Source organism: Protobothrops mucrosquamatus, unplaced genomic scaffold (assembly GCF_001527695.2).
Source record: "Protobothrops mucrosquamatus isolate PMUCROS unplaced genomic scaffold, P.Mucros_1.0 scaffold_257, whole genome shotgun sequence".
Taxonomy (NCBI): Eukaryota; Metazoa; Chordata; class Lepidosauria; order Squamata; family Viperidae; genus Protobothrops; species Protobothrops mucrosquamatus.
This window is the reverse complement of record NW_015386333.1, coordinates 4355133-4370658: the sequence shown is the minus strand read 5'-3', so window position 1 is coordinate 4370658 and position 15526 is coordinate 4355133. Positions and strand designations below refer to the sequence as shown.

The 15526-nt window shown below is 40.8% G+C and overlaps 1 protein-coding gene across 1 annotated transcript in view; it reads right to left on the bottom strand.

Moving 5' to 3' along the window:
* Positions 1-3112: 3112 nt before the first annotated feature.
* The window catches only part of TUBG1 (tubulin gamma 1), an 83063-nt gene continuing 70649 nt past the window's right edge, over positions 3113-15526 (bottom strand). The window contains exons 8-11 of the mRNA XM_015831519.2: positions 10582-10731; positions 9188-9340; positions 8684-8845; positions 3113-3383 (exon numbers count right to left, since the gene is read on the bottom strand). Of these exons, the coding sequence (XP_015687005.1) occupies positions 3186-3383; positions 8684-8845; positions 9188-9340; positions 10582-10731 (663 nt within the window). The 3' untranslated portion in view covers positions 3113-3185. The remainder of the gene's footprint in view (positions 3384-8683; positions 8846-9187; positions 9341-10581; positions 10732-15526) is intronic.

The window sequence follows — 15526 nt, the reverse complement described above, 5'->3', positions numbered from 1 at the left end:
AACCTTTTGGGCACCAAGGACCAGTTCTGTGGAGAGAGGTTTTTCCATGGGCCGGAGGGAATGTGGTTTTGCGTGCTGCCTGCATCTCATGGATGGGGCTTTGCTTGTTTGCATGGTCTGGTTTCTGGCATGCCGCAGAGGGGTGCCAGTCCTCAGACCAAGGGTTCGAGACTCCTGTTCTATACAGAGGGATTCTTCGTTTCCACGACTGTTTTGATTAAATACTTTTTGTACGAAGTGTCTTCTTGTTCTGTTCTCCTGTGTAAAACAAAACAACCCTTTGTTCCAAAGAAAGCTGAAGACAATTTTATTGCTTTCCCTTTCCTTCATCTAAATGATACCTGGTATGCTATTCCTACTGACACAGTCTATCAAACAAAGGTTATAGAAATTAGTCAGAGCCATTATTTTCTCCCCTTTGGTTGCTTCTTAAGAATATATATTAAGGGATAAAGAAATAATAATTATTTAGAGGTAGTCCTCGATTTAAAGATCATGCATTCAGCAACTGTTTGAATAAAGACTAAATAAAAGGACTAACAATCCCTGCCCAAAGTTACGGGCGCTGCATCACTCCTGTGTCATGTGAACAAAATTTGGGTGTTGGCAATCCTCCTGCTCTTATGGATTGCATTCTGAATATTATGTTTGGGAAGGAGAGCTGGCCTATCTGCCTCTGCCTTCCCTGTATATTAGGAGATTGTGGCCTCAGTTTGAGGAAGTCCACAAGTGTGGCAAGCTATGACAGGGGGAGAAGGAGAGTGCAGACCCAGCAGGTTGGGAAGCAGAGCATGGGCTGCTTCAGAGTAGGGGAGTAACCAGGGCAGGCCATATGAGAGCTGAAAAGGTGCTGCAATGGATGCCTGGCCTGCACTAGGTATCCCAGCACCTCTCCCACCCCTGAAGCATCCTGTGGTTCGCTTGATGACCATAATGGGGAGAGCAGAGATTGGGGTTGTAAAGGCAATCACGTAGGCACCTTAATGACTGTTATAACCAGTGACTAATAGTGGGTTCCATTACTGTTGTAAGTCGAGGACTACCTGTGGCCTTATTGTGGGGTGCTGATCAAGATATATTAAAAGGATAGCTGCAAACCGTACACATTAAAGCCAAAGAATACCAGCATTTTTTCCAAGCATTTGCACCTTGTTAAACAGTGAACATCATAACCTACTTTATATTCTTTTTCCACAGGAATCCAGAAATTATAAATGTGAAGGCAAAAAGAAAAAAAATGCTTCTAAATGCTTGCAATTATTTTCCACATAAAAAGAATGGTTTATACAATAGACAAAATATTCTTTAAAAAGCTAATAACTTTCTTAAAATTAAGCACTGTTCTGCTTTCCTGATCAACACAAACATAAAACCCGAAGATGCAAACTCTCCCAAATACCAAGGTGCTGACTTTTCAAAATTAAACCCCCAAAATGTACAATTCTATAATAAAGCATCACCTTTTTTCTTTATATTTCCCCAAAATTAGGCTAATAGCAATCTAACTTCTAAAATTCTAAGCCTTTAACAACTGCTCTATTTTAAATCACATGACTAGGAGAGGAGGGAGGGGCTTAAAAATAGCAAGGTCAGTAACATTCTGAGACACTGCTCAAAAGCCTCTCCCATAAGTATGCACTGGGTGAAGTTCTTCTGGATTATTTTTCTCCAGGAGTGCTAAATTGCTTTGGCTTACTTTCTAATCATTCTGTTCCCGTTCTGTTTTTGGAAAACTATCCTGCTGATTGGCAAGCAGGCAGGCAGAATCCCAAGCTTCTTCACATACTTTACTCTCTGACATTCCATTGGGCAGGAAAGAATAAAAAGGATAGTGAACATATTATCCCTCCACCAACCCAGTCTACTGTATGTTTTAGCTTTTGGTATAAAGCAAGATTATACTTTAATCAGTTCTGGGATAAATATGGAATTGGTGTAAAATCCTTCTTTTTCAGGACAGGATCAAATGGAAGCATTTACTTAGCTACTTTCAGGAAGGAGAAAAGATGGGGAAAAAATTTAGAACTCATTAAAGTTCATTAAAAATGCTCCCAACTCCCAGATGATCAACTCAAAGTGACATGGGCAATAGAAGGATTATTGACACAGAAGCAGACAGATTAACTACTGAAAATCACTTTGGCAGGTAAACAACAGAAGAATAAAGTATACTGGCTCAAATGATATGAAGTCTTGATTGTTATGACAATTGTAATTCCTCTGTCACTGACAAAATGGAGCAGTATTTGCCCAAGTAGCTTCACAATCAAAGTCACTATGCTTCTTCATTGCTGGCATAGATGACTACACAGATATCCACTGCCTGGCTTATCCTTCCTGTTTTAATCTGTCTTCATCTATTATATGCTAATGGAGCTGCAGATTAAATGCTGAGTAATACAAATTGCCAGAAACTTATGCAGGAAATACAGGTTTGGATTATTTTAAAACGCCTATAGATATTTCTCTTCATTATCCATTCAGAGATTTCCTCAGCAGAAACGTGCAAATAAACATAGCTTAAAACAGAAAAAGCATTTTAAGAATGTTAAAAATAAACAAAAAAATAGGCATATTGCTTGATGTTAATTTAGCCAGATTCCTTTAGAAAGGAGGAAGCTGGGCTTAATGATAGCTCACCAAGTAGATATTCCTTGACATAAAATCACAACTGAGCCCAATGACATAAAATCACAACTGAGCCCAACATTTCCATTGCTAAGCAAGGCGGTTAAGTGAGCTTTGCCCCATTTTATGACCTTTTTTGCCAGTCAAGTGAATCATTGCAGTTGTTACATTAGTAACATGGTTGTTAAGTGAATTTGGCTTCCCATTGACTTTGTCAGAAAGTCACAAAAGGTGATCACATGACCCCAGGACACTGCAACGGTCATAAATACATGCCAGTTGCCTAGTATCCAAGTTTTGATCACATGAGCATGAAGATGCTGCAACGGTCCTAAGAGTGAAAGACGGTCATAAATCACTTTTTCAGTGCTGTTATAACTTTGAATGGTCACTAAATGAATAGTTATAAACCAAACAGCATAGAAAGAATCTCTTCTCTTGGAGATCTGCAACTACTTCCAGATATAAGTACAGAAAAAGAAACTGACAGATTTAAAAGAATTTATTGTTACAAGAAGAAAATACTCCAGACAGGAAAAAGCACACTACAAATTAATTTATTGCTCCTGAGTGCCCCAAGAGATATAGCCAGGCCGAGTAGCAGCATGATATTCATCAATCAGCTCCTGGACAATATTTCGGGAATCGTCAAGTTCATCAAAGTTCTCTTTGAATATGTCTTCCTTTCGGAACTGTTCCAGGAAGGCTTCACGCTTGCGCAGTTTATCATATTGATGGCAGGTACGCTCAAAGAGCTAGATGAAAAGAACAACTGATCAAAAAAAGCATACAGAAGGATTTTACAGAGAAGGAGTAGAGTAATCATGTAGGCCTCTAACAATGCCAAGCATCCTTCATTGGAACAGTAAAATAAAGTACTGGATTGCTCTTTTCAACCCTAAATATTATACAGTAAGAGCAAGAGGATTTCTTACTATGGTTGATGCCATTTTGCTTAGAGGGGAAAAAGAAGATGCAGTTAGTAAAATGGTGCCATCCGGCAGAAATTACTACACTCAACAGGTTAAGGGGCCCATACAATCATACTGTGGGAGATCAATTTGAGTTTTATTTTGAGAAATTAGGGTTTATTTTTATTCTGCTATATTTTGTTGTAAATGCTAGAAGAGGTTTGCAGGGCTAATATATTAAGCAGTTAAACACTAATTAGTACTCTTAAAAACATTTAAAAATAACACACTGAAAGAAAAACTACTTGGTGCTCTCTGAGCTTGTTGTTTTCTTGCAGACATTTCATTACCCAAATTAGGTAGCATCATCAGTGCTAGTAAGTAGTTTGCTGTCAGTTTATATTCTAGTGGCTTGCCTGTCAGTGTTGGTGGGGGTGGCTTCTTTGGCAGTTTCTTGACTGGGGTATTGTTTACTTGATTATTGGTCTGATGTTAATCTTGGAGTTAATCTACAGTGAGGGGAAAAATATTTGATTCCCTGCTAATTTTGTACGTTTGCCCACTAACAAAGAAATGATCAGTCTATAATTGTAATGGTAGGTTTATTTTAACAGTGAGAGACAAAATAATAACAAAAAAATCCAGAAAAACGCATTTCAAAAAAGTTATAAATTGATTTCCATTTTAATGAATGAAATAAGTATTTGATCCCCTATCAATCAGCAAGATTTCTGGCTCCCAGGTGTTTTTTATACAGGGAATGAGCTGAGATTAGGAGCACTCTCTTAAAGGGAGTGCTCCTAATCTCAGCTTGTTACCTGTATAAAAGACACCTGTCCACAGAAGCAATCAATCAATCAGATTCCAAACTCTCCACCATGGCCAAGACCAAGACCATTCTCTGTCGGACAAGAATGTAGATCTATACCAGGCTGGAATGGGCTACAAGACTATCACCAAGCAGCTTGGTGAGAAGGTAACAACAGTTGGTACGATTATTTGCAATGGAAGAAACACAAAATAACTGTCAATCTCCCTCAGTCTGGGGCTCCATGCAAGATCTCACCTCATGGAGTTTCAATGATCATGAGAACAGTGAGGAATCAGCCCAGAAGTACATGGGAGGGTCTTGTCAATGATCTCAAGCAGCTGGGACCATAGTCACCAAGAAAACGATTGGTAATACATTACGCCGAGAAAGACTGAAATCCTGCAGCGCCCGCAAGGTCCCCCTGCTCAAGAAAGCACATGTATAGGCCCGTCTGAAATTTGCCAATGAACATCTGAATGATTCAGAGGAGAATTGGGTGAAATTGTTGTGGTCAGATGAGACCAAAATCGAGCTCTTTGGCATCAACTCAACTCGCCGTGTTTGGAGGAGGAGGAATGCAGCCTATTACATCATCCCCACCATCAAAGTGGAGGTGAAAACATTATGCTTGGGGGGGGTGTTTCTGCTAAGGGGACAGCACAAGTTCACCGCATCAAAGGGATGATGGACTGGGCCATGTACCATCAAATCTTGGGTGAGAATCTCCTTCCCTCAGCCAGGGCATTGAAAATGGGTTGGGGATGGGTATTCCAGCATGGCAATGACCCAAAACACACAGCCAAAGCAACAAAGGAATGGCTCAAGAAGAAGCACGTTAAGGTCCTGGAGTAGCCTAGCCAGTCTCCAGACCGTAACCCCATAGAAAATCTCTGGAGGGAGCTGAAGATTCGAGTTGCCAAAAGTCAGCCTTGAAATCTTAATGACTTGGAGAGGATCTGCAAAGAGGAATGGGACAAAATCCCTCCTACAAGTGGCCAACTACAAGAAATTTCTGACTTCTGTGATTACCAACAAGGGTTTTGCCACCAAGTACTAAGTCATGTTTTGCGAAGGGGTCAAATACTTATTTCACTCATTAAAATGCAAATCAATTTATAACTTTTTTGAAATGTGTTTTTCTGGATTATTTTGTTGTTGTTATTCTGTCTCTCAATGTTAAAATAAACCTACCATTACAATTGTAGATTTACCATTTCTTTCTCAGTGGGCAAATGTACAAAATCAGCAGGGGATCAAATACTTTTTCCCCTCACTATATGCTGATCTGGGTGTTGATTGCTGATGGAGAAGAAGAAAACAACAACTTGTGACACTTCCTGGACATCCTAATCAGCAGAGATCACAATGGCAAACTAGTCTACTGAAAAACTACCCATACTAACCAGGTGCTCCACTACCAAAGCAACAACCCAACCTCTCACAAGAGAAGCTGTGTAAGGACTTTATTTAGATGAACCCAAAAACACTGCAGCAACCCAGAACAGCAGAAAAGGGAAATAGAGCATCTGTACAACATATGCCAACAAAATGGATATTCACAGAACTTTTATCAAAAATTCCCTGACCATTAAACCCACAACTAACACAAACCCTAAAAAGAATTACAGTGCCATACATCAAGAATATCTCAGAAACCACTAATAGACTACTACAACCACATGAAATCAGCATGGCACACAGGCCAACTGAAGCCCTTCAAAACATCCTGAGCAGATCAAAAGACCCAACAACCCCAGAAGAAAAAACAGGAGTCATCTACAACATACAATGTAAGGACTGCAACAACCAGTATGTAGGACAAACAGGCAGCAGACTGGTAGAACACATCCACAAACACCCACTAGCAGTGGCGTAGCGTGGGTTGTCAGCACCCGGGGCAAGGCAAGTAATTTGCGGGGCCCCCCTCCACAGTGGGCGGCGACCCGGCGGCTCGGATTGGATTCGCACAGCCAGCACTGCAGAGAGAGTGAGTGAGCCAGGCAGGGGCAGAGAGCTGCGAGTGCGAGCGCCCCCCCAGATGTTGCACCCGGTGCGGCCGGCCCCCCCTGCACCCCCCACGCTACGCCTCTGCCCACTAGCAGTCAGAAGGCAGGATGAAAATTCTTTAATTTCACAACGTATAGATCAGGTATGTCAAACTCGCGATGTCAGGTGACGTTGTGTGACGTATCGCGACTTTTCCCCCATTGCTGGCAATGGGGTGGGCGCGGTTTTGTTGTGATGCATCTGGCCTGCGGGCCGGCAGTTTGACATCTCTGATATAGATCATAGTTAAATTTAACCATAGTTTCAATTGGGAAAATGCCCTATAGATCAGATGCATGCCCCACAGAATATATCTGAGGTATAACTATTGTTACGGTAAGCTTCCTAAACTGCACCACTTAAGATTGTCTCAGCATGTTCCCCAAAACAATACACTGTAACTATTTCAAACAAACAGCTGAGATCCATCTCCCAAGCAGGGAAAGTTAAATACTATGAGAAACATAATCCTGGTATCAGATTCACATATTGTGATGACTCCCTCAATGTGTCTGCAGATACCTCTCCAAATGTCAATTCGGAAGAGGATGAACCAGTCCCAGGCATATCAGGATGGAAGTTGGTCAATGGCTCTGAACAGCAGGCTGAGAGTGATTTGGCTGAAGCATAGCTGCAATAGGACAGCCTGAGGCTTCAGATGGGAAAGCATACAGCTGCAATTAGTTAGTGATGATGATGAGGAACTGCCTTCTGCACCTGATCCAAGAACATGTAGGGCAGAGAAAAGGCAATAGCAGCGAAGGTCAACCCAATTACATACAAGAAGGCAACCTTACCCTTCTTGATGGGCTGCACTATTTAGCACTCCATCTATCTGCTGCACTATTTAGCACAGCAGACAGATGGAGATGATGCTGGAAACGTGTTCATTTCCTAGCTACGTGTTTCCTGGTCATTGTGATTCCTGCCTTGTTTTGACACTATGCCTTGACTTTGGATCGTCCCTTGTAAATCCTTTTCTTGCTTTATGAATCCTCTTTTGCTGTGGATTTAATTTAGCCTGGAGGACTTGCCTTGTTTGGGAAATTATCAAGTGCCTTGTGGACTCATTACTCTGTGGATTAGCATTGGTCTGCTTTTGGCTGGTCTTAATTGGGACAGTTCTGGGGTTTTGGTGAAGGGAATTTGTGGGGAATATTAATAAACCTACTAAACCACCGTTAAGTGTGTGTGCATGAATGAGCAGGACTTCACACATATTCAGTCTGGATGGATCACTGAACAGAGCATTTGGGAAAGGAGATTTGATTGCAAAGGACAAAGCATTTTCCAACCAAAAGCCATTGGTGTATTCTGAAATCTGATTAGCCCTATTTGCTCAGTCATATTTCTGCAGAACATATTAGATCAGCAAACACATCCAGGCTCAAGTCCCAGATGGTTGATATTTACCTTTATTCTCTTGGTTTTAAAGAACAATACTTGTAGATCAAATAGGATTATTTACAGGGAAGGAGTCCAAAGAAGGAAAAGACTGAGTAACATTCAGTCATTAGAAACACTTTCCCCATCCTACATTACCAAATAGCCCTTCTCAATTCATACAAAAATGACAGTGTGCTATATTTTCCCCATAGTCATTCATCACAAATATAAAATATTCTTTCAAGTAGTCATATTTCTTGAACTTATATTTTTTTCCTCCTCAAGGAATAAATATAAACTACTTCTGAATCATGAACTTTGTGCCAAGAAAATGGATAGATATATTAGCTCAAAGCCATTAGTGAGAGAAAGTCAGAAATCATCTACTAAATTCTGAATTTAATTTTAAAAGGGGCACATAATATGATGTAGCCTCTTGGGAAATAGTGAAATGTGAAAACAGTGGAGGCAATTGGTATGGCTGTTGTCAGTTGTTTAATTGTTCTGTTTCAGTCCTGTCCTCTATTGGGCTACTGTAAACAAGTCAGTCTCCTGCTATGGCATATAAATGGGAAGTGGCTGGATTGGTAGATTGATGAAAATAAATAAGAGCTATGCAGAACTTTCAAGTCAGTCTCCAAGAACTGCTCTGATTTGTGTGGGAGCATAGGTATTCCATCTGTCTGCAATGTTTTACAATTACTGTATCTTTCCAAGAATGCAGATCTTGGAAAAAAGCATGGTTGTTTTACAAGAGTATCCTACATTTTCACTCCTGTGATTCCAAAGCATCTTTGGTATATAAAATCTGAACTGCTGCACATCTCTATGCAATTCTCTCAGATACAAGAACACTAGGATCCTAAATAATTACAACATTAATGGTTCCATTCAAACTTACTGAGGAAATGTTGGTATGATTGGCCATCATGAGACCACTGACTCTGTGGGCTGATGGTAAGTATGGAGATTTCCTTGAAAGTGCCACTTGAATACTGGCAGGGCCCCAAGGAATGAAGTTGGCCAGTTTCCTCTCTCGAATCCGCTGTAAACTTTTATGGACCTAATGAGGGGCAAATGGTTTGTTAGTATGAGTATGTATATAAATACAATTATTCAACTATAGTGAGGAATAACAATAGTAGAAAAGCTTCTTGAAAAAAGTCAGCCAGAAAAGATGTTCACTCAATGTACTATTAATTTGAGAGTGTGACCAAGAATAATATACAGGGATTTGTAATTCATCAACACAGAAGGTAACAGCTATCCCTGCCTCAAATTAACGTTTGTACATTATACAGATTTAACATAAAAAGTATAACTATTTGATCATTGCCATTATTAAAAGAGATAAGCCCTAACAATACAACTAAAAAAATTGTCCAACGCTTCTCAAGCTACTGACCTGGGTTGGATCCACTTCCCCCTGGATGATGTTAAGGATGGCAATGTAGCAATGGTTTGTCTGCCTATCACGCCCCATGGATACCATCACATTTTTAGGCTGTAATAGCCGACGCATGACGTCAAGAACAGTGGTCTTCCTCACACTGGCCACCTATGGGCAAAATAAGACAGAAGTATAGCATTTATTTGATGAAAGAACTGGAGATTGTCTTGCGCATAAAAGAACAAAAAATTACACAGAGCTTGGGGAGGATTCTTCGTTTAAAGAAAATTTCTGCAGAGGACCATAGCCTGGTTTCATGCATTAAAGCTGTGAAAAAACATTGGTTCCAATCCAAATATTAGGCTACATGACAGAATCACACACCACTTATATAAGATGACTTTTTCTAAATCTGGAAAATTAGGATTCCTTCTCTGAACCATTTCAGTTTCCTTAAATAGTAAGCAACAGAAAAAAAGAGAAATATAAATTAGCTTTGACAAGTATACACTCACTTAGAGAAGCAGACAAGTAATGTAAGAGTCCCTTCTCCAAAAGGAAGGTGGTGAAAAGAGAAAATGCACAGCAAAAATCTTGTGCCCCCTCCCCCCCACAAAAACACCATGCAACTGATACCCTCTGAATCATCAGCCTTTGTGATCTGCCCCTCAGCATCTTGTCCCGTTGCTTGTTGAAAAGAATGAAAAATGAAGACAGCTGTTTAGCATTCTGAGAACATGGTTGCATGAATTTGTCTCAGGAGAGCTCATGTTTTTATTGCTAGTACTTTATCTTCAATAATTTCATCACAACTGCAAGTAGGGCAGTATGGCTGATTCAAACAATACCAAAGTACTATAAAATGCCTTGCTTGAAAATCTTAACTTGCTGTGTAAAACCAATCCCTGTATTTTTCAAATCATGGTTATTTTTCTTTGTGCTCACCCTGAAACCTGCAATGGAGAAACATGATCACACTGGGACATCATCCTAGGTAAAGTTTGATTTGAAGGACATTCAGGAAGCTATAGATACTTCAATCTTCTACAGTATTTAAGGCACTCATTCTGTTTCTTAAGCCCATCAAAATCTTAACAGAAAAAAGTACTCCCTAACATATTAGCCCTGTTTGTTTAGGTTGCAAGAATATAAATATGGTGCTGTTGGGATGTATGTATCTATGGGTTTATAATCCCTATCGTAATTCATGGCAACTATTGTGTTTCATTCAATAACTGCTGTTAAGCAAAGCATGGTTACTATGACATATGAATCTAGTCTCTGACCATTGTCCAGAGATCATTTCTATGCAATCTCATATCAGTTGACTATATCAAGAAAATACAATGTGAAAATCTGTAATGGAGCATGAAGATTCCCAGATCTTGATTTAAAGTCAAATCACTTACAGCCTGGTCAGTGGTGAGAGGTGTATATCCTGTGATAAGGAAGTGCAACCTAGGCGTGGGAATAAGGGAGGCAATCAGCCCAATCAAATCATTGTTCATATAACCAGGGTAGCGCAATGTAGTGGTACTGGCAGACATTATAGTAGAGACCTAAAAAAAAAAAAGACAAATTTCAGAACATCCTCCCAAGAAAGGAGGAGAGGAGACAACTGTAATTTCTAACATTCTGAAAAATTTGGCCATAAATCTCCACAGTTATTCAGAGTATGTTCAGGAGTTGTACATTTACTTCTCATATTTCAAATGATGACAATTTTCAAAATGGGAAATAGATATAAGCACTTGTGGCTTTTGTGGTTTGCCACAATCAAGGTGGGCCACCCATGAGTCCTGGCAAGCAACGACAAGCCAGAAAAGAAGACACACGCAGGAATCTCCTCGGGATGAGTGACCCAGAGGGAGTTCTGAGTTCCTCATTTATTGGCTTATATGAGGAAGTACATGCTTGTTACATGATTGGTTACATGTGCAGTCAATAAGTGCATGCTATCATATAATTGGTTACATACTTGTTGCAGGGCAGAAAACTAAGTGGGTTAACATGCAGTTATGTCTTAGCATATAATTGGTTAATGCTTTCCATAGGATGTGGTTTTCTCTCATGTCCGGAGTTATCCGGACAGGTTCTGTGGCTAGCGTTTCTGCGTAGTTTGCAACAGCAGGTGTGAATACATTTCTATAGAGCTTTTCCTGTTACAAGATGTTCAGATACAGCAAGGCAGGGAAACATTATGTGGTTTGGAACAGGATATACAAAATTACATATGCAATACAGCTACATTTTCTTACTTGCTTTTTGTACATTGTCAGATTCTTAGCTAATGCAAAATTACCTGACCATTGCAATAATCATTCCCAACAATGTGGTTGCCTTACTTATTGTCCTAGGCCTCTAATACGCAAGCTGGCCACTGGCCTAGTCTTACTATAGAAGCCTGAATCATAAAAATCCCAACATCTCCTCTCTTTTTGTTTTTTAAAAGATGGTTGACTCTTCTTCTTGGGCGACCGGCCTGTCCTCCCTCCCCTCGGGCTCATGCTGTTCTTCCTCCTGCTCATTCATAGGCAACAGTGACTGTGTGATGAGGGTCTCTGCTTCGCTGTCTGAGCAAAATTGAGGATGTGAGTCCTTTATGGATTCTAAGTCATCCGTGGGGAGAGGAACGTATCCATGCCGTTCCCAGAGTGACATTACCTGAGCTGTTGCACGTTTTTCTGCTAGCAGTGACAAGCTATTTGATATGATGCGAATAAAAATAGATAATACACAAGACAAAAGTAAGCATCCTAAAGCGATCATACCAATGAGCGCAACAATGGCTTGCAGGCCTGGCAATTTTGGAAACCATGACCCAAAAAGAGAATGCATGTCAAATCCCTTCCATGTTTGGACAGGGACATGGGCAAGGCGGACCATTTTTTCACTGACTTCAGCGATCACTTTGCCTGAGTCATCAATTTCAATGCAACAATTTGACAAATTAAATTTCCCACATACCCAATTTCCCACATACCCCCCCTTCTTTGTCTAACAAATAATCTAAAGCTAGGCGGTTTTGCATAATATAGGTTCTGGATTTGACACTTTGAGAAGCTAAATGTTTCATGGTAGGGGCTTTTGGGTTATAGCATATTGTTTGATTGTTGTCCATGCAAATGGAATAGGAAGTCCCATTAAGTGTGNGGCCTTGGGGGAGTCACGGCTGATGAGTCAGAGTTCTGTGATTCCCTCTTCAGGGTAGTAGATGTCATATTCAGGGATGTAATCAGGATCGATGTGGTCAATACAAAAATCTTGCACCCCAGGGCAGGCATAATGTTGCAGGGCACAGGCGTTGCACCAAAAACAGCACTGACAGCCGCACTGGCAGATGCAGTGGTCATACATCTACTCTGGTGGCTGTTGCTTCAGATGGGGTTTCTGTGGGTGGCGTGATGGGAGGTGGTGCAAAGTAGGGCCGGACACAACGATCAGGGCCCCCCAAGACTTTTTCAGGCAGTTGGACTGCTGCGTAGCCTCTTCCCCAAGTGATGAGGTCAGCAGGCCCTTTCCAGGTAGGATCAGGGAGTTGACGGGAAACCAAACCTGTGGGCGGGGGAGAGAAAGGGAGGGAGAAGAAAAATGCCTCTCGGCTGCAGAGGTAGGCAGGGTGCCAGTTAAGTTTAAAAAATTTAAAGTATATAAGCAACGATTCAAGGTATCTTGCACTGCTGGGAGACCAGGGGCATTTTTCCCCTGGTTTCAGAATAGCGGTCAAGTGCATTTTTGAGCATCTGGTTTGATCGTTCCACAAGGGCCTGGCCTCGACTGTTGAAAGGAATTCCAAACTTATGTTCTATTCCCCATTTTACACAAAATTGTGCAAAGGCACTGCTAATATAAGCAGGTCCATTATCTGTTTTGAGTTCATTTGGGCGTCCCAGCGATGCAAAGGTGCGAATACAATGATTGATGACATGTTTTGTGGCTTCTCCCCTTTGAGGGGTTGCCATAATGAACCCAGAAAAAGTATCAATAGATACGTGAATATATTTCCATGGGGAAAAGGAAGGATATTGGGTAACATCCATTTGCCAAATCTGACAACACTCTGTTCCTCTGGGATTGACTCCCATGGGGACAGAGTGTGCCTGTTTACTGCAGGTGGGGCACTGCTGTATGATAGCAGTGGCCTCCCCAGCTGTTATTTTAAATTGCTTAATGAGAGACTTCTTATTTTGGTGGAAATACGAATGACTTTCCCAAGGTGTTGGGGTTGAGAGAGTGAGGACTTGAGAGGTTGCAGCTGCAGCTGCGGAGTCAGCAATGTCATTCCCTTCCTGGATAGCTCCAGGGAAGGGTTGGTGACTGCGAATGTGTGCGACATGAAAAGGGTGTTTTCGCTTGTCAATTAGATGTTGCATGGCCAAGAAAAGTGAGAGTAAAGAAGATTCAATAGAAGGAGAAAGATAAGCCTGGTAGATAGAAGAAACTATTTGAGAGACATATAGTATTAAGTTGAAAGGTTGGTCAGGAAATTGCTGAAAGGCCAAAAGAGATGCATAGAGCTCAGCTCTTTGGGCTGAGGTTTGAGGCAGAGTGATTTTGGTGTGCCAGGTGCCTTTTTCCCGCCAGGCATAAGCTCCATATTTCTTGCTGCCATCAGCAAACACTGTGATGGCATCTGGAATAGGATGAGGTCGGAAATGTGATTGCCAAGCAAAAGGTAAAGTTTTGAGAAGTTGCAAGATGTCATTAATTTGTTCCACTGTGACAAGTGCTCCAGATGGAACTACAATGAAAATTTTCAGGTTGTTTTCCTTTGGTCACTAAATCAAATAATGGACTGAGCAAGTGTGTAGGCAAAGAAGATGCCTAACAATTGCTATAAATTGAACGACACTGATTAAAAACCCCTTTTTTTACATTTTGGATAAATTGTCTTTGGTTTGGTTGACTGAATAAACTGCCCTTAATAGGCCCCTCCCCCAGGGGGGCGGCGGCATTGTGATTAAAAATGGCCGGGTTTACCACAGTTGAAACAATTTCCGGCCGGGTGGGGCATTGCTGGAGAGGAAGAAGAAACAGGAAACTGGTTGTTGTTTTGCAAAGCTTCCATTTTGTGGCTAATTGTGCCAAAGAATAGTTTTCTCTCCTTGATTGGAAACTTTTACTATTATTCTTCAATTACTTTTACAATAACAAAATCTATCATTCATTATTTCTTTCACAGCCTGGGAGAAAATGGGTGGGGGGTGGGGTTTGAGGGCTAACACACACTTATATATCAACAAATAAATTCATTCACTTCCATGCTAACTGTTTTCATAAATAATTCCACATACAAATATTTCATTTCATACGTTTTCCAGGCAAACCATGCATTCTTAAACCAGGCCTTTTTACATTATTTTTATCAGAGAGGGTTTTGACCCTCTTTTGGTCTTAAAAATAACACAGAACAATACAGACAACCATAAATACAGAAATACTGTTAAAACAACATTTATTGAAACGTATAACTTGTCCTGTAAAAAGCGAGAAAAATCAAGAGTTGATTTCAACCAAACATGGTTTTATAGGGCCCTTTCATCTCCTATTTTTCTCACCATTCCAAGTCCAAGCATAGTGTTTTGGGTGGCCACACACACACACACACACACATATATATGAACAAAATACAATACACGTCAACACACAGCACCATCAGACATTGTCTGACAGGGTTAAACTTAACAGATTACAGAAAAGTTTCAAAACATTCCTATTTGTTCAAAATGCATTGCAGAGGAGTGCATTTTGAGTTAATTTATGTCTTTAAATTTACTCTGAAAATTCCCCTTATTGTTGTTTCTACTTCAAAATAGTTTCTCTAATATATTCTGTGTGAGGGTGTATGGAATTTTGTCCATGTAATTAATTTAAAACTCCCCTTTTCTGGGTACGATGGACAGTGTTGCCAAATGTATGTAAGAAGGCCAATTAGATCATTGCTTTTCAATCGAGGGAGTGATTTACCCTCGTTTGAAGCAAAAAATTTTTAGAAGATTCGGTTAGTCCCCTCAATTCCTTCAGGTGCGCGACCTGTTGTTGAGAGAACTTTCCCCCCATACTCACGAGTATCCAGTCGTGTTTCAGACGGGACGAATGTGCACAGCCTCCCTCAGGCGAATGGGTAAGGGGGGTCCGAGACGTATCTCTGGGTAAGCAACGACTTCCGCAGAGATCACGTCGGGGTCACCATTTGTGGCTTTTGTGGTTTGCCACAATCAAGGTGGGCCACCCATGAGTCCTGGCAAGCAACGACAAGCCAGAAAAGAAGACACACGCAGGAATCTCCTCGGGATGAGTGACCCAGAGGGAGTTCTGAGTTCCTCATTTATTGGCTTATATGAGGAAGTACAT